At 39.9% G+C, this 22,651-nt stretch overlaps 2 protein-coding genes across 4 annotated transcripts in view; both read left to right on the forward strand.

Moving 5' to 3' along the window:
* asz1 (ankyrin repeat, SAM and basic leucine zipper domain containing 1) overlaps positions 1–7,060 on the forward strand; it is a 56,910-nt gene extending 49,850 nt beyond the window's left edge. Inside the window, exons 12-13 of the mRNA XM_015042308.1 lie at positions 1,616–1,729; positions 6,035–7,060. Of these exons, the coding sequence (XP_014897794.1) occupies positions 1,616–1,729; positions 6,035–6,178 (258 nt within the window). The 3' untranslated portion in view covers positions 6,179–7,060. The remainder of the gene's footprint in view (positions 1–1,615; positions 1,730–6,034) is intronic.
* A 586-nt stretch (positions 7,061–7,646) lies between these two features.
* wnt2 (wingless-type MMTV integration site family member 2) lies at positions 7,647–22,264 on the forward strand. Of its 3 annotated transcripts, none has more exons than XM_015042309.1 (5): positions 7,647–8,342; positions 10,702–10,922; positions 14,926–15,203; positions 15,384–15,648; positions 21,876–22,264. In XM_015042309.1, exons 1-5 carry the CDS (start codon positions 8,260–8,262, stop codon positions 22,079–22,081), a joined length of 1,053 nt encoding a protein of 350 aa, XP_014897795.1. In that variant the 5' UTR covers positions 7,647–8,259; the 3' UTR covers positions 22,082–22,264. The 3 variants fall into 3 exon arrangements, with proteins under 3 accessions (XP_014897795.1, XP_014897797.1, XP_014897796.1); XM_015042311.1 differs by lacking the exon at positions 7,647–8,342 and adding an exon at positions 9,383–9,762; XM_015042310.1 differs by lacking the exon at positions 7,647–8,342 and adding an exon at positions 9,903–10,197.
* The last annotated feature ends 387 nt before the right edge of the window (positions 22,265–22,651 follow it).

The following is a 22,651-nucleotide window of genomic DNA, read 5'->3' on the forward strand; positions in this document are numbered from 1 at the left end:
AAACCTGACAGACCACCTGACAGAAATCCTAGGTATAACGGTTCGATCGGGTTCGTCGTGCCTTGTGGTGTCCAGCCACATGGGCACAAAATAATGGCTACAAGTCCAGTTAACTAATTTTAAAACCAGGCATTAATCAATGCTTTACTAGAATCTATCTGCAATGCATGTGGCTAGAGTCAGCAGAAAGTCCTGACTGAATGAAAATCATTGTAACCTATTTATGTCACATTAACGAAGAACAGCTGAAAAGTTACCGGGTTCATCAACTGCAGTAACAATTTGGCTTCAACTCCTCTTCTTGTCATTTCTATATTCTTTGCACGAAATGTTGAATAAATATTAATGTTGTTTCCACATATCATCTCCGATGTCCGCTGGACTTCGGGTTGCACCGTGTCAGCTGTTTGGGATTCCCTCCATAATTTCCCCTCAGAAAGTGCAGAGGAGAATCCGCGCTTTCTGATTGGCTACCTGTCACATTCAGCTTTACACTCCCAGTCGGGGAAAACCCCTGATTTAGATCGGAGCGGCCACGACGATCCACCGTAACACACCACACACTGCAGGATGATCGGTTACGAAATCACCAGCGACAATCTTAGATCGGCCAACAATCTAAGATTATCGTAAGAGGAAAATAGGGGCACAAAATCGTGTAGTGTGAACTATTGCATCAGGTAGTCGGATGTGCCCATCTTCTCTATTTAAATCTAGTGATTACTGAAGGCCAATATAGTATACAGACTTCATAATCTGCACTCTTTTGGTTGAATTCAGTATTTATTTCCACTTTGGCTTTATGTTGTTTAGTTTTTATTCAAGTACGTTTTTTGCTAATGGAGACTGAGAATCCATTTTATTTTTGTTTTTGGGTGTTTTGTTAATTTAGTTTATCAGTTCCAGTGTTATGTGTTCTTTTGAAAATAAAATGTATGTATCTGTGGCAGGAAATCGCATGCATTATTAGTAATTTCCATTAAATCAATGTCAAAAGGTCTTGAAATAATATTATCATTTATCGCAATAATTTTTCGCTCAGCAAAATTTGTTATCGTGACAGGCCTAGTGCCAAGCAGCATTAGGTGATAGCTGATCCATTATACTCTGACTTGTTTTGGTGCCACTTTTTAAAGTTACATGACAGAACGTAGTACTGTACAATAGTACACTTTAGTTCTTTATATAGACATTCTTTATGTGAATCGTTAGAAAACAAGGCTGTATTTATTTGCTATGTGTGTACCAAACCAGAAAGTGAATGTACCAAACATATATGACACGAATTCATGTATCATTATTGATACTGTGTCAAGCAGTCATTAGAAATGCAAAGGTTTGACGTTGCTATTTGGTAATGGAATAATAAATCAAATTATTTACAAAGCCTCAAATACATTTTCTCATGCTGCATCAGTTTTTACACCACATTACTGTTAAATCAGATACTCCAGCCAGAGAGAAGTAATTTAATCCAGACAAAAAAGAGCATTGAGATCATATTTGACATGACAGTTCAACATCATTCTGTCTCCTGTTTCTCACTGTCAAAGTCTGTCTAAGCACCAATCTTAACATGTTAGTAAGATTGACGTTTCTTTGGTCGTCCAAGCAGCTGGTCCTCTCTCTGGACCCGAAGAAGGAAGCCCAGACTGTCTGCAGCCAGCTGGTCGTTCAGACTAAAGACCTGCAGAAGGAAGTCAGCTGCCTCCACAATCTGCTTTGCCAGGTCAGCATACACGTACATGAACACATTTATACATTGTATAGCTAATGCTTTGAATTTGAGAACAGATAATAAAAAATGATAATCCGATTCTGAATTAATTACCAAACAAAAATGAGATGGAAAAGCTGCATGTCCAAAACTACATTCACGTTTAGTTCTTCTTCCTTGTGACCAGGGGTTGACCATGAAATAAACTTGAAGTATGGCGACACCTGAGTATGTAGAACAGGATTGATGATGCTATTGTTTATTTACTTTTTTTAAGCAATTGTTGTCGCTCAGTAATGTGGGAAGAGCTACAAGTCAATTTTCTAGAATGTCCTTATAAGTTTTTGTTTTTTTCTGAGCATTTCCACTGTGAAGACTAGTACGTGGTGGATGCAGAGCAGGTAGCTCCTCCCACTGCAGCAGTGTTGACCAACATGACTATCCACAATTTTGTCTGGAATACAACTAGAACGATGGTAATCCGTGCAAAAGCAGAAATGCTGACAGAAATAATACACACAGCTGAGCACTATATGCAAGTCAATGTAAATATATTTTATACAGCAGTGCCTGCTACTGAGTTTTTTTTTTCTTTAAAATTCAAAACCACTGGGTTCTATGCAGGAATATATGAACTTTGTGGAGCCGTGGCAGGTATGTGCAGGAGCTCTTGCATGTGTATACTTGAATCTCTATGTGTATGGATGTGTTTGCATTGGTATTCCAAGAAGAGTTGGTCCTGACAAGGCAGAATACTCACAGCCCATAAGTCAGCGCCAGCATGACATCGACCTGTCAGCACACAGACACCGAGGTGGAGGGATGATATGAGGAGGGGGGACAGAGAGGGTGGAGGGAGCAGACCAGAGGCTGCAGATTTGAGGGGTGAGAGAGTTTGAGATGTGAGAAAGGATTGTCAAATGAAGGTAGAGTGTGACGTGAAAGAACTAGGTAAACCTTTGGAGTAGATTAATAAGTTAGTGTCCTTATTAATGTCCTTGTGGTGATGGGGTCATTGGCTGGGTCGGATTTTAGGCAACAGAACTTCAGAATTATTGACCTTTTCCCATCCAGTCATCGTAGCTCCTTCTTTTTGGGACCACTGTCATCAGGCCAAAGCAACACACTCAAGTTTTCCTGGGGGTAAAAATACTCATAATTTTAGTCCTATTCGCACAAAATAAATATCTGGAGACCCCATGTAATAAATAAATTACTCTCCAATTACTCTTTTTATCTGCCACATTTGAAACATAGAGATATCTCCCACATACGGTATTAACAACTCAAGGAATGATGGGAGTTGATGTTAAAGCTACTTTGCCGTCTCTAAAAACAACTTTATATTGTAGTTTTTAATTTGCTGTTCATTATTTAATGTTTTGTTTTTGACAACTTTCCCCCAGAAAAGGCTGGACAAAGATCTTTTCATTAACATCGCCTACGTTTGCTACAAACCTTTAAACTTTAAACCTTCTGTCTCCATGCAACAGTTTACTTTTTTTCCACAACAAATAAACATTTAAACAGGTCATATATCGTTTTGTATTTTATTAGTTTGTAATGATCCAGTCCAGTTTTGACAAAATGTACTTCAAATTAACTTTAAAAGTAATAGTTTTTAAAGATTACAAGGGCTTACTTTCTTTTTACCATGATTTCATAAACTAAGTTCTTAAACACCATTAAAGGGAGTCTAATCTTTAAAAAACAGTGGCAAGCATATTTAATATACATGGATTCTAATGTCAGCTTCTAAACTGAGGAGCCTATCAGAAAATGCTATCAAGGAGTCTTACGTCGGTCTCTTGAATAATTATCTATGCGAAGTTTCCAGGTCCTTGTCTGCAAAAGAAAGCCAAATCATCACTACGCTTGACAATTGTATTAAGTGTTTATGCTGATAGGCTGCTGTGCATTTTGGCCTGTCACCTCTGCTGTAGTCTCATCTATCCAGAGGAAGCTGTTCCAGATGTCTCATGGTTGTCATGGTACATTAATCTTATGAGAGAAGAAGCTTTTTTTTTCTAGAATCTCTTCCAGTCGCTGATCTTGATGGAAACATTTGCAATTGTCTTAAAAGGTTCTTACTTGTAAAAATAATCTTCTTTGTTGTATAATGATGGACTTTAGATTATTTGGATATTGTCTCCCCAGCCCTTCAGAGTGATTCTCTAAGCTTCCTTCTTCTGTCTTATCAGCTCGTTATTGTTAAAGTATGGTTCTATACTCGAGACTAGAAAATGTCCACAAAACTGCTGAAACACTGATTTCTTTAAATCAAGACTAAAATCCCACCTGTATATGTACAGTATATTTGATGATGATTATGCTTGATGATTTTGTTAATGGCTTTTGACGAAATGTAATGTGTTTTGCTTGTTTCATAATTGACCATTGTGTTGTTTTTATCATGTAAAACACTTTGAACTGCCTTGTTGCTGAAATGTGTGATACAAAGGCACCTGAAGCTGCTGGTTTTACATAAGTAGTATACTGAACAGTAATCAAGGGATTAACACTTTCCTCCTTATGTCATCTGGAAACAGTCCAGGTATTCTTGATTTTTTTTTCTTTTTTCATTTTTGTAGCGTTTTTTTTTTTTGGGTTCCGTTTACTATGCATGTGCGTTATCTGTTACTGTTTTCATACTCTTGAGGTTAGATGAACAAAATTTTAGAGCCTGTTTAAGGCTAGATCATTTTCATTATGTTGTGATCCATAAAACATTTGAATTAAAGGAAAAAGTGTCATTTTTTCCAATGACTTGAGGTTGGTTTAAAAAGCACAACGTGAATTTTAGCAGATGACTTTAAAGGGGCAGTATGTGTTTTCCAGGCACATAGTGTAATTTTATGGCAGAACAAATAGCTATGTAACCTGCTGTTATAAAAATGTTATATATACTGCTCAAAAAAATAAAGGGAACATTTCACTTTAAATTTGTTTGTGGCTCCAAATCCAGGCCTCCATTGGTTAATAAATTTGATTTCCATTGATGACTTGTGTGTGATTTTGTTGTCAGCACATTCAACTTTGTACAGAACAAAGTATTCAATGAGAATATTTCATTCATTCAGATCTAGGATGTGTTATTTGAGTGTTCCCTTTATTTTTTTGAGCAGTGTATATTAAATATGACTTAAAGAATGTTTTACTTCATAATATAACACCTTGAAATTGGGCCCGTCTCTTTAAAAACTCCAGCTCTTTCTGAAACTCCTCCTTCAAGAAGTGATCATAACATGGTTCCTCTATTAATCCTTTAACTTTTTTTTTTTTTTTTTTTTTACCTGCGTTTCACTGAGAGAGAGATGATACCAGGTGTTTGCTAATTGCTGCTAGCTAGTCTGAAGGAGCTGAGTGGGGAGTTGTGGGAAAGGGCTGCTCTGTGAGATGGTAACCTAGAAACTGAATTTCAAAGGCAGTGCTAGGTCCACTCAGGCCTTTTCCATGGCTGAATGGTTGCTACAGGACAGTAAACGATTCCTCAAACAGGTAGGAAAGAATCAAAGCAAAACACTCCAGGTACGTTTTTGGTGAGAGAATGACATAACATGATATACAGCTCCAAAAAGTTGATTTTAAATATTACTTCTCCTATAATGGCATGCCATGTCTGCTAAGTATTATAGAAAACACAATTAGACAAATGGTTCTAGACTAGAGCTTTTCAAACTTGAGAATAGGTTTGTTTTGAGCTTTGTACAAAAAGACCATGTTATTGGATAATGCAGCAAGTTTATATGATGTTGACAATAAAGTCTAAGTAAAAAAAATAACTAAACTAAAAAGCACTGTTCATATTTTGTGGGATTAAATGCAGCTAGATGTCAAATTCCAGCAAACCCAAGAAATCTAGATTCACTGCCAAACTGCAAACTCCCAAGTCATGTTTACCAGAAGCCACCGTTGACTGAAAGCGGTTCCATTTTCACACTGTCAGATTTCACCTTCATAACTTGACTGACCAACATCCGCAGCTCCACTTGCCTGGTGACTCCTGGGGGATTTGGCACAGGAAGTTTAGGTGACTCACCTTTGCGAGTCACGCTGTAGTGGTGCAGTGGGCCCAGACATGTTCTCATCCACTAACTAAGATGGCGGTGTTCTCATGCTGGTACACAAGCAGATATTTCCCACCCAGTCGATCCTGAAACTGCGTCATAATCCCGACTGGATTAACAATGCCCTCTTCTTCCTGCCTGACATCAAACATCATTCTGCACCGCAGGACCTGGTGCATTTAGCCTTTTTCTGGTTATATTAAAGCACTGTGTGTGTTTCTCGACATCAGTCCGCTTGTCTCTTTTTCAGATGGACGCAGCTAAGGATTGCTGTCAGCTTCCTGAGCCGGATTCCCAGCTGAGAGTCTGGACCTGGGCTGTGACTGGAGTTGGTGTGAGCATGCTGGGAGCTGCTCTCTTCCTGTTCCTCTGCAAACCTTCAAGAGCTGCATGAACACAAGAACACACATACAGCTGTGAACGGATTCATTCTAATGTTTTATTTGATTATTGCAAGCTATATAAAATAGGGTTACAATTTAGGCATGCTTAGGAAGTTTAAGTTGTCTTCCTTCTGTTTTCTTTTTGCAATTAGATTTTTCTCTTAAAAGTGTTTTGAGTTAGGCTGAAGGTTAACCAAGAGATTTTTCCTCTGTTGCCAAATAAAAAATTGGGACATTTTGACTTTCATTTTTTCCCCACATCTGTAAGAAGCTCAGCCTCTTTTTGTTTGAATCAAATAAAACATCAAGAGCGCCAGGATGGCACCAAAGTAAAGTCCTCAACGCGGCCATCAGTGGTTTGAGTCCCGGCCCCTCTCAACCCGCTTTATGACCTCTCTCAAATAAAAAGCATTAGAGCCAGAAAAATACCTTAAAAAAAATAAACAAATGTAGACATGTTAGCTTTTTAGCAGTAAGACTTCCCAGCAGAAGTTCAAAAAGACATTCCTGGTTTGTAATGGAGGTTTTCAGTGGCGGTGCCTGGATCAAGCTTTTCTGGTCAAAGGCTGATTTTTGTTTTCCTTTTTGCCTCGGAGAAGAAATAAAGTAAATATTAAAGATTCTTTGCTGGGTGTAGAACATTTTTAATACAATAATAGTTCTAAGATTATAGCCATTTATCCCTAACTTTCAACTAATTCTCATTAAACTCTATAAAGTCAATCTTGTAGGTTCATTTGTTTATAGATAGAATATGGGGAGTTTGTAGTCTAGAGGCTTTTATTAAATAGAGGAAAACAATTTTGTGTTTTCAGTAGTTCATCTGCTGGTCATTTTGATCTCTGACTGGTTATCTGAAAATCTTGTCCTGAAATAAAGTTTGTTTGATGTGGGTTTTGATGGGTCAAATTTCTCAGTAACCAGTTGAAATTTTGAATTTCAAAGTAAACTGATCTAGCAATCAGAGTTGTGTAGCAGTTCTTCCTTTTTGTATTCTATATATTAATGTGAATGCTCTAATGAAAGCAGAGTTCTGTGACACATCACAGCTATTGCAAAACCAAAGTGGAGCTCTTAACTGTGCCAAAGCTTTGACTTGCTCCCCCCCCCCATTCTCTTCCACGGGGATCATGTGCAAAATCCAATTTCCCCATTAATCTGGTCTGGTGTGGGTCCCGAGATCTCCACATACACTCGGGCCTGATCAAAGCCAGAGGAAATACCGAGTGACACCGGCTACAGATTTCCTCTGGAGACTTCAAAAAGACGCCCATAAATACTCCAATTGAGATGGACACATCACCTTTAGGTGTTGCTGTGGGAGAACCGGAGTGCTTGATTTAAAAAAAAATAAAATACAACAAAACCCGTCAGTTCTGAGTTGGCGAAGGATGAGGTTGTAAATGACTGGAAATTAAGTGTGCGTCATTCTTTGGGAATGGAGATTTGACACCTGTGCGTCATCTTCACCAAAGTATCAGATTATGGTGCTTTAAGACGAAGCGACCAGTCATTTTCTGCTGGCTTCTTAAATCTCCGTCCTGTTTCTGTCCGTTAAGATTTATTCACATTTCTCAAGGATCGCGACAGACTTCTTTTGTTTTTTCCTTCGGTTTTCTCTGAGCGCGCAGGCTCAAATCCCGCTCTGGTGCCGTTGGACTGAGGGAGGCGCATCAGCTGGTGGCAGGGAACCCGGAGCTCCGCGTCTGGACCCGAGCCAAAAGCTGTCTGGTGTCAAACCAGCCCGAACAGATACGCCGAGACATCTCATTTCTTCCCTTCATTCCTGAAGCGGCAGCCTGCCCACCCCTTGTGTAAAGTATTTGAACCTGATAGCTCATCACCCGTCTGTCCCCTGCGTGAGGATCTCTGCGGGGCTATAAGACGCTCTGCGGAGCCTTCCTCCGGCAGATCCCCCATGGCTTTTACGCGCAGATCGCCCTTGCTCTCACTTCTCTGTACTTCAGACTTTATTTGTTGACCCACCGACTTTTTTTTTTTTTAATAATTATATATATATCCATTTTCAAATGTTTCTTCCATCCATGGAAATGCTCCGTGCATATCCATAAAGAACCAAATTCTGCTTAATATGAACTTTTTGCCAAGTGGAATATGTTTCTTTCTATCGGCAGCAACCTGCTGGCTGACGGCCAAGGTCGATGCGTCCTGGTGGTGAGTGTCGCGTTGTATTAGTGTCTGTTGTTTTATTTTATTACTGTTTACCAACGCAAAATTCCCCCCATAGTAATCTATTCTAACTTCTAATGAAGGGTTCCTCTTAATAATGAGAACAATTGGGGCACATGAATGCTTTTGCAGAGTGTTTTCTACATTGAATATTTGTACAAGATAAGTTTTCAGGCTTTCCAGTCACTTGATCCAATGTAATATCTGTGCATTTGTTATCTTTGCATGCTTTATTAATTAATATTTGTAAGGTGACTGTGTCCAAATACCCGTTTTTATGCTTTTAAACAGCTGAGTGCTTTTCTTTAAGATTTAAAATTTAAAGAATGTAGCTTGATCTAATTATTTTCTTACAATGTTTATTCAAGAAATTCTTCTCCCCTCAATTTGCAATTAGATTAAAACTGCAGTAAGAAAAATAAGGAATGAATAAAAATAAATAGCTATATCAAATGAAGATGGAAAATAGTTCAACCGAAGTGGTCAATTACACGAGCCCACGAGTTCACTTTCAAATGAAACTTGGCAATAATTTTGTTTTATATTACACAAACTTAAAATAAATAAATAAAATTAGGAAAAATCTTCTTTCTATTAAAAAAGTGTTTGAAGTAGTGCCTTCAGCAAAGATCACTTCCATTGTCATCAAACAGATTTGGAGTATTTGAACTTTCTTTTATCACAATCTGCACAAAGGCATCAACTCAAGATAAAACATTGTAGGTAGAGTGCAAGTCAAACTTGAACATCGTCACCTTCCTTTCCAAAAGAAAGGTGGTATTTTTATTTATTATTATTATTATTATTATTATTATTACCAAAATTACTTGAGCAGAAAATGACTTGGGCCATTATTTTAGCAAGGTGACGATATGGTTCACATTTCTCCTTGGAGAAAGTAAGATTTTCAGGGTTTGGCACCCTTTCAAAATATTTTTAATTTTCCTTTGATGCTCACTTCTTGTTTTAAGTTCATTTAACTCAAATCTGTATATAAAAAATAACTACTCGCAGGACCTGAGCTGACGTGCGCATGCGTAAATTGGAGCCGCCTAACGTGTTAGCTAGTCATTGTGCGCCTCACCATTAGAAGATATAAGTTTTCACAACTTTAGCTCGATGACCCGACATTCAAAGACTATGAATATCCGGAAGGCGTTTTGTAAAGTAAGCAGGAGAAATATAAATTTGACCTGGAACGACGTGACGGTGATCAAAGCATCCATTCATCAGCAGCGGATTCCTGCGGGGTGGAGCAGATCCCCATTTCGTTTCTTGGTGCTACACGTAACTGCAAACTCGAGCTCGGCTACGAGCTAAAGATTTACCAGCGAAGCTACGGGAGCTGCAGACAGACAGCAGACCTCGCTGACTAACGTCAGAGCTGAGCTGCTAACAGACTGCAGTGTGAACACACTCAAAGGTGAAAATTTCACTGCAATTTTAGGAAAAGTGGTAAAACTTTTACGTACAAGTACAGCTTTTATCAGCTGGTACCATTTAGACACATTTCATGTGATTGTTTACGTCCAGAAATTTCGCGAATGCGGTGGAAGGCAAAAGGAGATTCTTTTCCTTGCCACCCGCAGCCGTTCTGCCGCGATAGAACGATTCAGTTAACTAAATGGAACCTGGAGATGTATTCTTAATTTATTACAATGCGCCACAGCAAAGGGAAAATAACGCAGAAAAACCGTTAAAGAACATCTCAAAACCACTCGTATTCTTTCCTCCGCCCTCACTTTCCGTGTCGGCTAGCTACACAGACTCGTTGCCATAGCAACCAACAAACAGCTCCGCAATATGTATGAGGATTCAACACCATAAAACACACAAAGAGGTAAAACTTTGTGTGTGTTTTATGTCCTGTTAAGGACATTCGGTCCTTAACAGTTTCATGTTTTTATGAAACTGATGTTTATTTTGGCATTATAAAGTGATCTAAAGTTGGACAATCGTGGAAAATATGTAAATGGTCACCAGTTTGTTTGCAATCCCTCCAACATAAATCAGTTTTAGTTTTATCTTGCTTAGATTTGATAAGCTGTTTCCTAAAGAATCCCATCTTGAGTTTCCAATTAACTCCTATGTTGGGCTGTTTGTAATTTTATGACAGTCTGATGTAGTTTAAAGTCGAAGTAAATTGTTCGACTAAACCACATACAGTAACACATCATCATAATGGATGTTTTTTTTAAGAAAGCATTTAGTGTCCCCTGTCATTTAAATTGTGCATTTTTAAATGAAAGCATGACTTAAATGTTTGCATGTTTGCCTCTACGAAGCCGAGTGCCTTGTGTTTAAATATCTGACATGCCACTGTTCCCCCCTCCTCACCATGCAGGTACATGGGCACCCTGGGTTCCCAGGTGATGTGCGACAACATCCCCGGCCTGGTGAACAAACAGCGCCAACTCTGCCGCCAGCACCCCAAGGTAATGCAGGCCATCGGGGCCGGGATGAAGGAGTGGATCTCTGAGTGTCAGCACCAGTTCCGTAACCACCGCTGGAACTGCAACACAACAGCCAGGGACCACAACTTGTTTGGCCGTCTGCTGCTACGCGGTGAGTAGAAACTGGAATGAGAGACTTACCCTACGGTTACCCCAAACACCGATGGGTTGGCCTGGATAGATGCTCATCTCATGACTTATGAAGGTCCTTAAAGTAAATGTGAAAACAATTTCAAACAAACGGTCATTCTTTCAAGAACTCGGCTAAATTTACGGCCACTGAAATGAAATATGTTGTAGACGTGTTGTTTTCTTTCTGTGGCAGTCACTCGGATCGCATTCCGTACCTCTCCTCACTTTACAAACATACATTTATCACATCAGTGCAGACGAGCGGTTTCTCTGAGCTGCGTTTTGTGCTGGTGCAGTCCTTACTGTGATAAATTTGTTCTGCAGTTCCCAGATGTGATGAAACTGTTGAGCAGAGGGAGCAGACATTCATCAGCTCCTGATTTGATCATAAATTACTCTCTATAAGGGGGCAATATTATATGAAATTAACTTCTTTTTTCTCCTTACATCATGTTATGATGTTACTCTCCAGGTATGTTTCTGTATCAAAAACATACCTGAAGTGTTGCCTTGATTCTTTCATGCATGTTTGGGAAATCCTTTAATCTGTGCCATGGCAACCATTCAGCTGTTCAAAACGTCTAGGTGGACCTAGCCCCGCCTTAGAGGTGCTGCTCCTTCTCAGAGCTACCGTTTCCAGTTTTACAAGTTTCTACCTCACAGAGCACTCCTTCAGACTAGCCAGCAGCAACTAGCAAACACCTGGTAGAACTGAGCATCTGCTGAGCTCGTTATAGGAGTTACTTCTCAGAGCAAAGCTGGTAAAAACGTTGATGACTTCCTGAGGGTGGAGTTTCAGAAAGAACAGGAGTTTTTAAAGAGACAGAGGCCCAATTCCAAGGTGTTACATTACAAGGTAAAATTTCTTTTAAGTAATGATCTGTATCGCCTTTTTAAACAAGTGAAGGTAACAGTTAAAATGGCGATATGTGTCTGAAAACACATAATACTGCCCCTCCAGGCTGAAGGTGCTGACTGGAAATGAGGACATGTTTTTATTTTTCATTTTTATTAAATGTAACCAATATTTATTTGAAATGACCCCAATAATAATAATATGATTGCAAAACCTGCAACACCTCAAATGTTCCCACTGACATCCTTAGATTAATTCAGCTATGGTCAGTAATTAATCTCCTCTCAGTCCATTGGGCTGAGGGATGGCAGGCGAACATAATCCAAGCCTTTTTGAAGAGTCACGGCTGGTCATCAGTGGTGTTTATCTTCTCCGACGATTTGTTGGCGACTGCACATAATTTATTGGCAGCTTTAAAAGACGAGAGCGGACCTCAAAAGGTTGGTTCTCGCCGTCAGTGAGAGGTGAAGCTGAACAATGAGACTTATGAAGCGGCATTAGGAACTAAAGTGATTACCAAGCAGTGAGCCCGCCTGTCACTCCCTGTAACGGATGTTACAGAAGCATCTTGTCAAGTGAAACATGTGACTGCACATCTCAGCCACTAGACTTGTGGTGCTGTTTTCAGCGGGGGGCATGTTGGAGCTGGTCCGGATCTTATTTTCCCTCTTCTGGCGCAGAAGGAAGGATCATCAGAACCTGACGGCCTGATGTTCTTCTCCCATGCCCTGAGATTTAACCTGTGAGGTGGATCCTTCAACTTAGTCTGTTTCATGTCGGGGGGCCTCTAATCAGCCGTGTGGTATTTGGACCTCCCACCCGGACCCCGACCGTGTCACACAGCATTATTGTGGCACACAGAGGCCCCTTCAGAAGCTCCTTATTGTCAATGTCAGAAGGCTAATTTCAAACAATTACACAGGAGATTTCCCTCCTCAGCAACGTGTTCTCTCACCGTTCTCCTCATTCACCCCATTAGACACACCTAACTAAGCTGCTACACACACACACACACACACACACACACACACACACACACACACACACACACACACACACACACACACACACCTCTGTTTATATTAGTTACTGTTCCTAGGTAACACTTGAGCTTGTTTTAAACATATTTTTCTTTCTATATGCAGTTTCAGATTTGAACACTGTCATGTAATTCTTTGTGTTTTTGCTGCATATGCCTTCTGGAAACGTCAGTGATGTAGTTTTAAGTTAAGTTTATTGGTATGGCATATTTCATTAACACGGAAGTTCAAAGTGCTTTACATAACAGTAACCGATCATGACTGAAATTTCGTCAAATGAAAGAAAATGTAGATGAAATACATTGATCACTGTTCCAGTTATTATGAATCAAAGGCGACTCTAAACAGGTAGGTTTTTGGCCTTGATTTAAAGCTGAAGTAATGTATCTTTAATTTAAAAATATATAGCTTTTTTATTTATTTATTTATTTATTTATTACATTTTTGTTAAAACTATCACCATGTTGTGACAGATTAATATGAGACAGATATTATGTGAAAAGATCGATCTTCTTCACTGCCACGCTGCTATTTCCTCTAAAGAAATGCACATACAGGCATGATTGACAGCGCTAGGACCCTCCTCCTGGCTCTGATTTGTTGTTTCTGGTTAGCACTGGGAGAAGGCAGAGAAGCTCTTTTTTTTCTCCACAGATTATCCATCTCATATTTCTTTGTCCCAACATAGTGACAATTATGTAAAAAAAATGTGAAAAAGTTTTGCAGTTTCCCAAAAGTTTGAATTTGGGTTTAGCTACTTACTGAGTAAAAGATTCTCCTTTATTATTATAGTCTTAAATAACCATCCAGACATAAAATGTTGAGTTCCAACAACTATTACTGATGAGATTTGGTCCTGGGCAATATGAGGGAGTTTTTATCACCTCAGTCTTGATGTGTTTTATCAGTTCATGCACTGCAAACATTCATATTCATTTGGACACTTGAGAAATTAAGGTAATATTCTTTATTCAAATCATGTTGTATCTTAAGGGAAAATGTGTTTTCACTTCAGTATGTGATAACTTCCAACTTGCTGTTGGTCAGATTTACTGTGGTTTGATCAGGGGTCATAATTTGTTATATTTCATATTTTGACTGAGCTAGCCAAAGTAGAGTGAGATCCAAAATCAACCATTTTCAGAAAGTTATATAAAATGTAATTATATGAGAGATTTAAGCATTTTGACACCTTATTCCCATAAACTATGAAAATACTTTACTAAATATGTAATTTCACAGCCAAGAATTGGGGTACTATCTGGCAAAAAAGCAGGTACTAGGGGAAATATTTTTTATGTGGAGTCCTGCCAAGAGATGATCAGAAATCTCTTATTTAGACGGTTCTCTGAGCCTCTTTGATGAAACAGAGACATTTCAAGCTAACCACTGGGCAAAGAAGAGCTGAACCAAAAGTGAGGATTTTTCATATCAAAACAACTCTTTCCCACTGCAGGTCAGGTATTTGCTTCTGATAATCGCTCAACATTCCATTAATAAATTCATTTTTGCTCTTCATACCTTCAGCTGACTTTACAAGACATGGTGGTTTTGTTGCAGAAATAAAATGAAGAAATGGAGCTCTCCTTCCCTCAGATCTTGCCCACATCTCTCTTTGGTTACTGTGCATGTGGAGGAGATGAGGGCTCCACATGAGGGCATTGCTCATAAACCTAAGCTGTTTATTCATCTTGGAAAGAGATGAAGCATTTTCTTTTTCTGTTTCATGCTCTGTAACCTGGCATGAAAGCTTCTGGCAGAAAACAACAAACAGCGAGGTTTCATCAGTGGCCAAACAGTTAAGGGACAGTTTTGATTGTCATGGTATGATTCTGAAATCAGCAGATTTGTGTTGGGACATGTAGAAAATAACAGGAACTTGGCAAGATTGGTTACTAACTACCAGAAAAAGACTATTTTATGTTGTGAACCAAAACAATAAAAACAGTAACCAGGACCCATCAGCCAATGTAAAGACATGCTGTCAATCTTCAAATCTGAGCTGTTCCCTGAAGAACATACTTCTACACAGATAGATGTTGGTACAAAGTAACAGACTTTGCCCCATCATAATTGTCTACTCCTAGGCAGCCGAGAAGTTGCCTTTGTGTACGCCATCTCCTCTGCAGGAGTGGTGTATACTTTGGCCCGAGCTTGCAGCCAGGGCGACCTGGACAACTGCTCCTGTGACCCCACCAAGAAGGGCTCATCACGGGACTCCAAGGGCTCCTTCGACTGGGGAGGCTGCAGCGATCATGTGGAGCACGCCATTCACTTCAGCCAAATCTTTGTGGATGCCAAGGAGAGGAAAGAGAGGGATGCCCGAGCGCTCATGAACCTGCACAACAACAGAGCTGGCAGGAAGGTATGGAAGAGGGCACACATAGAAATGACTCAGCTCAGCTATAAAAGCAATTGGATGATGTGTTTTTTTCCTTCTGGATTTTCTTCCCCATTATTTTGAAAACTGTCTAGAAAGGGGAGTACTAAAAGCTCTTCTCTAGACATCTGTAAACGAACCTGCCTTCCTGTTGTCTCCTCACAGGCAGTGAAGCGCTTCATGACTCTACAGTGTAAATGCCATGGCGTCAGTGGCTCGTGCAGCGTCCGTACCTGCTGGCAGGCTATGGCCGACTTCCGTCGCACTGGTGACCACCTGAGGAGGAGATACAACGGAGCTGTGCAGGTCGCAGTCAATCAGTATGGAACTGGCTTTACAGCCGCGCACACACACTTCAAACGGCCCAGCAAAAATGATCTGGTCTACCTGGAAGACTCGCCAGACTACTGTATACGGGACCCTCAGTCAGGTAAGGGCTTAATCTGTCAGTCAGGTCATGTTCATGCTCCTAAATAAAACCCAGCCAAAAGAGCATGCATAAATACATCCTCCTCTATTTAAAAAAACAGAGTCCTCTGGAGTCCTCTTCTTCCTTTTTGCATTTGAGAACTTCCACCAATCACCTGTTTCATTGACTTTTAACAAAAACTAAGCATGGGTGAGTGCTGGTAATCACATGCACTCATTACCTTGTCATCGCTGGTTTAAACACGTCTATAAAAAGCAGTTTTTCCAAGTTGGTGCTGAATACTATTTGGTTCACACACATCCAATGAGGACAGTCATCATCAACAGTCTTAAAAGTAATTCAAGCTGCAAGCAGTGATGAGTGGATATTGTGTCTTGGTGACCGCCAGCATCATCACCTTTCTCCTTCAGAAAGGCATCAAACTACCTTCCCAAGCTGTTGATCTGTGATGTTGCACTGAAAAATCTGTGTGGAGATGATGATGCTTTATGGAAAAATAGTGTCAAATGTTCTATTCAAATTCCACTGACCAATTGACTTGTTTGTACGTAGATGAAGATTGTTTATATCCATTAGTCAGAGTAGAATTCAACTTCACCCTTGAGGATGAAAAAACATACAACTTCCTGGTCTAAGTGGGCAGGGCTTAAATGATGTCAGCAAGTGATTATATAAATATGTTTAATGCTAGTCTGTGACGATACCTAGAAAATCTGGTACAGCTTTGACCTGGTGTGAGAAAATTCTTACGCATTAATCTTTTTACTTCGAGAAATCAGATTTTGCTGCTTGGCCACCACCACATGCTTTAATGCAGCAGAAAGCTTTTGATGACTTTTGATCTTCATTGCCTCAACACTATTCTGACTCATTCTGAAATCTGAGGAAAGCTGTAGAAAGAGTTTGCTCAGTTTGTATGTAAAAGACACAAACATAGTGACCGACTTCCAGCAAGAATTTGATCATAACTCTAAGAGACTTTTCTGTTCAATAGACGTCTGCATCGAATTTCAAAATCCTCGGCTGAAACACGGCTTGAGGTTTACATGCTGTGAGGCAATTTTGCCACCAAAGATTTGCATAAATACCTTTTGGGGGTTGAATTAATACCCACAATATTCAGTTTGGGGCAAATAGGATTATTTACACTGAAATTTCAGCCAAACATAAGACTGAGGCGTCCGACAGCCACACACCCTCCTAAAAGTCTGTGTGTTGGAAACCAAGCAGGCCAACTTGTTATCTCTTAAATGACTCAATTTCAAGTGGATTAGCTCAAGAGGGTCATAGAGCGAACTTTCCAAAAGAAAAAAAAAATATGACTCTCTGTTCTTAAAGGGCAGGGCTTAGATAATGTCAGCGGATGACCACATAGAACCAATCGTTGAAAACCCAAAATGGAAATACCCTCAATTTCTTTTGCCCTCAAGTCTTTCACAATCAGTTCCTGCCTTGTTCTTCCAGTCTTTCTCTTCTCCAGATAAGTGACTGATTGTACAGTAACCAAAAAGATTGCTGTTGTTAGGAAAGACTCGGTTACTTTGATGTGGGCCTTTTCATGGCTGAGACAAGAGACAGTGTGAGAACGAAAACATTTGTGTTTAAAACCCGGGTTAGAAAGCAGGCAGATGACAGAGCTGTGAGTGTGTGAGTGTGTGTCTTCCAGAAGGAGTGGCTGCTCGTCGTGCAGCCGATGATCCGTGACAATCAGGTGTCTGCCAGTTTAAGAGCCATTACACACTTCTGTGGGCTGAAACTCTAGAATACCACACACCATTATAAATCACCTCGACATGAAACACACACACACAAACACACTGGTTTTAGTTGGCAAGGGAGGTTAAGATCAGCTTATTGGAGTAGTTTGTCACACAGAAAGCACAGATGAAGTTTAATTAGCTTAGTGCCATGATGGAGTCAACCCCTAGCAAAACTTTAAACTGCATCAGTACACATTTTGTTTTACCAGTTTAGATTTTTGCTCTTTTCTTCCATACATAAAAAATCCTTCCTGACACTAAAGTAAAACTTTTGACCTGTCATGAATGCTCTCAGATACAGCACTCTGTCAACAGCTGGGTTGCTTAGCAACAACCTTCTGCCATTTTCATGTCTTCCTCATGACTGTGTCCCATTGACCCAGTCTGACGGATTCAGAGGCTGCAGGTGTTTAGAGTTAATTACCTGATTACAGTGTGACGCCACGAGTTCCCAATATTTCACTTTTTCCTCAATATTCAAATATATTTTGTTGTCATTATGAGTGACAAAAAAATATTGAATTTTTTCATAAGGATATTATGACATCTTATTTTTATACTTTTTGCAGACTGTGGGAGATATTCAACAATATTGGTTGCCTCATAATTAAAATAAGAACATTAGTAATTGTCAATCAATCAATTTTAAAGCACTCCTCATATGGAGAGCCTCTGTAGTGCTAATTCATGCTGTTTGGTCCTGTTTTCTGTGCCAGAGTAATGCTGCAGGAATGTTGTCTGCAAATAATTCAACCAAGTCTTAACTATAAAAAGAGTAATTCTGCTCTACTTAGATTATTTACACTTGTTCTTGTGCTCTCGCTGTTATTTATTTTTTGTCTGAGGGATCAAAATGGCTGGTTTTAGCCTCAGCAGTTGTACTTTATATTAATGTGTTTTTAAAATAAAGTTGCAGCAGGTAATCAGATGACTCCAGGCCGATCTACAGTTAGGTTATTTATGGATCTCTGTTTGTGTTTGTGTGTGTGAAATTTTATGAATTTGTTTAGTTTTGCCATATTTGACCTAAATATTGCAGAACCAAAACAGTGCTAGCCTGCTTTGGTTGAAGCTGCATAAGCAGTTGAATTTTCCTATTGGTGCAACTTTGTCACATCATCTGTCCATCCATTTTCTAACACCCTTGACCCTCAGTGGGGTCAGGAGGGTTGCTGGTGCCTCTCCAGCTAACGTTCCGGATGAGAGGCGGGGTCACCCTGGACAGGTCACCAGTCTGTCTCATTGTCACATCATGTTCAGGTATAAAACAATCTCTCTCTCAGACACACGCCCCCTGCTGGTGAGTCAGGAGTAGGAATATTGAGCGCGACCAAGGCCAGCGTTGATCAGCTTTGCAAATGTGATTTGTCTCCGATGTGGCCGTGGAGTGGAACGGCTCTCCTCGGCTCTATTGGTGACGGAGCAGCGCTGCAGAGCGTTGTCACCTTAAAAGTCTCTGATAATGCAGGAAAAAGTCACTAATTTTGTCACTAGTTAGTTTTTTCTTCTTTAAAGTCACTAGAGGTGTCTGAGAAGTCACAAAACGTAGTGATAAAGTGGATGAGTTGATAATCCTGATCACACCCCGTTCATCCCTCTTGGCTCCGCCCACTTTGGTGGAATTTGTCAGAATTTCCCAGGGGAGGGTTTATACTTTAATTACAGTTACTAGTTAGACTTTGAAGAGCAAAAAGATGAAACATTCACTGTGATAAGAACTGATAAGAGTACAAAACTTAGTGGGTCTTTCATTGTCTGCATTTATATTTTTAAGTCTCTGTATCAAAATAACAACAAATGTCACAGCAGGAGGGTTATTTCTTCTTTTGTTGCAAAAGTGAAGTTAGAAATGCCACACCAGCCCATTCTCAGTTCAGAAACAAATATTCATCACAGATGTTTAGGGTAGCTTGGTTCAGGAACCCAGGAGAATCCTGGGATCTCGTTGATCATTTTTTATTTTTTACAACGGACATGGATGCTTCATGGTCTGTGGACATGCATGCAGAATTATGCCAACATAAACACGATGTACCGTAAGCATGAACTGTAATCAAGTTTAAAACATAGTTTGAATAATTCTTCCTTCACGCTTTGAATGCTCTCTCAAAGAAACGCAAACTGGTGTTCATTCAGTCATTTTCTCAGACACTTCAGGGAACAAACGGCGGCCCAGAGAGATGGTGAGACGGCCCCTCAGAGTGTGAAATCAATTTCCCTCGGCTCCAGCGAGGCTCAGGTGCTAAACTCATCTCTCGGCGCCCCTTCATCTTAATTCAATAAGCAGACGCAGGGAGAGCAAAGTCCCTGAGGTAGACGCTGGCCGTGATGTCACCCCAAGCAGCGCGGCATACCACGGATAACGGCCGGGCAGGTAGGGGGGGCGGAGGGGCCCATTGCCAGAGCAGGGCAGGGCGTCTGGTCATGTCCAGACATAAAACCTGCCCAGGGAACGAACGGGCGCAGAGACCATCAACACACCAACCCAAAGCAGAATGTAAACACCAGCAAATTCCACAACACTGTTTGAAGTTTGTGTTTTAAGCCACTTTGGAATTTATTTTCTTCAACTATATTTATATAGGAGTCAGCCTGAACACACTCCGGGTTCAGACATCACAGTGTCATCTGCCTCAAGCAGAACTCTGGTTCTGCAGCACAAAACCCTCCAGACGCAGGTGACCAGACTGAAATGAACACTGATTTAAAAAAAAAAAAAAGTTAAAAATCACTGGAAATCACTCGATTGCTTAACGTTCATAATTCATAGTTTATTCCAAAAGGATTGTCGTGAAGAAAATGAATCTGTTTTTGTGCTTGTGGTGTTGTGCAACAACAGGTTTGGCTGTAAATAACTAATAACCAACAAAAGCATTTAGTGAGGTCACCACCTGATTACCAGGAAATAGTATAAAACAGTTTCTGTCTCAGTTATTGATTATAGATTCTTACCTTATTGAACTTTGATTTGTTTTCACCAAAAGATTGTTGAGTTTTTTGCAAGAAAAACACCAAAATATGTCAGGATGAAACATTGAGGAAGCTCATAGAATTATATAGTTTTATATAAGTTTAATATTAACTAAACCAAATGAAAATTAAATGCAATTCAATATGCCGTTGTGTTTTTAAAATATAGATTATGATTGGATTGTTTTTACCTCGTCATTCAAAACGACTTTGACTTTGTCACACAGTAGGAAAAATAATAAAAATATTACTTCTTAACGAAGTCTCTGAACTCATCTGTCTGGTTTCAGCTGCATACTTGCATCAAAATATGACTGGAATATTCAAAGTTATTCATCTACAGATGTTTTCCTTTGGCGATAACATTTCCAACTTTTCTGCAACACATCATTTTAGTGACGGAAAACAAACTCCTGGTTGAGTCTTTATTTATCCGGAGCGTCTGGAGCTTCAGCAGCTTAAAGTCTGTTTGTCTTGTTTTCTCTCATTATTCCAGACTGGAAGTCGGCAGAATGTGAAATATGAAATGAAATATGAACCAGAAAGAATAAACCAAACAGACTTTTGTGTTTTCATCATGAATGAAGACTGTGCCAACTGATGTTTCAGTCACACTTCAAAACAAAGAGAAACTACACTTGTCATAGAGTGAGTGTGTGTGTGCATGTATGTGTGTGTGTGTCTGGTGGATGTCTCCTATGAAATGAACAGCTGATGATGTTGGTGAGAGCAGCCTGATTGCTCCTGTCATCAATCTCTCATCTTTACTTCATCTGGACTTCGATGTCTCACTGTTTTCCATCTGATCCCCTCACACACCTCCGCCACCACACACACACACACACACGCACAGTTCGTCTTCACTGTCCTGACTGAAGCATTAGGCTCCGCCCCCACTGGGTTCTGATGTCCTGAAAAGTGATTCAAATTATCCATGTTTGTGGCTTTTTGTTTTGTTTCTTAAAGTTCATTACTACTTGTAGAATTTCTGTGCTTTTAATATTTGCATAAGTAACCAAATGTTGCATATTGAGTTGAAATATAACCTGTGATTGTGGAAAATGTTCCTGAAAGATGCTGACTGAACAATGTGGATGTTCAGTCGAAGAAAAGCTATTTAATCTTTAATCCACCTGTTAAATATATAAATGTAAATCAGTCTCATGTATGTCATCTTTATTAAATCTATTTACTAATCTCCATTTAATTTTTCTTTTTTTTTTTTCTACATTCCTAAACTACATTCAGGAGTTTATTCTGTTTCCGGTCAGGGATTTATATCCAAAGCAACACGTCATCCCAAAACTGAGAAAAATCACTAGAGGATCTGGAAAAATGAAAGAAAGTTCAGAAATCTTAATTGAATGAAGTTGAAATGGTGATTCAGATTGTTCTATCCTTGTTACTAATTATGTTTCATGTTTCTAAAAGAAGCAGATATCGATTGCATGAGTTTCCAACCTAACGTGTCGGGATTCTGTCCCACCTTCTCCTCAGGGTCGATGGGCACGGCGGGCCGGCTCTGCAGCCGGGCGTCCCGCGGCTCGGACGGCTGCGAGGTAATGTGCTGCGGCCGAGGCTACGACACGGCGCGGGTCAGCCGCACCACCAAGTGCGAGTGCAAGTTCCACTGGTGCTGCTCCGTCCACTGCAGAGACTGCCAGCAGCTGGTGGACGAGTTCACCTGCAAGTCCCAGACATAGTGGGAGCTGCTGCTGCCGTCAGGACGGATGTGTTCATGCTAACCGGAGCTCTTAATATATTTCTAGATAGACTTCAGTCACTGTCTGCTGCTCCTGCTAATGCTGGCTCTAAGAAACGTCTCATTCCTCGACCCGAAGACCATCAGACCAGACTGATGAAACTAAAGTATTTCAACTTTTTCACGTTCAGCTACTTCACAACCACAATTGTCAGTGTGTTTTATTGGGAGTTTGTGTGGCTGTTCAGATTTGAATACTGCATTAAAGTGCATAAAATTCTTGCCAGTCATCTTAGAAAGTGAAACTCACATATTATATAAAATCGTCACAGAGTGGTTTATTCCAAGCCTTTGTTTCTTGTCATTTTGATAGTTATGGCTAACAGATGATGAAAACCCCAAAAGTGTCTCAGAAAATTAGAATAATGTTTAAAACATCTGTTCTTTACCTATAGCCATAATCATTAAAACTGCAAAAAAAAAAAAAAAAAAAAAAAAAAAAAAAAAAAATTCCCCCCCCCCTTTATGGACCAAGGGTTTGGACCAAAAAAACCGGTTTATGGAAAAAAGG

This window comes from Poecilia latipinna, unplaced genomic scaffold (genome assembly GCF_001443285.1).
Source record: "Poecilia latipinna isolate Pla-1442-1.1 unplaced genomic scaffold, P_latipinna-1.0 Scaffold585, whole genome shotgun sequence".
Taxonomy (NCBI): domain Eukaryota; kingdom Metazoa; phylum Chordata; class Actinopteri; order Cyprinodontiformes; family Poeciliidae; genus Poecilia; species Poecilia latipinna.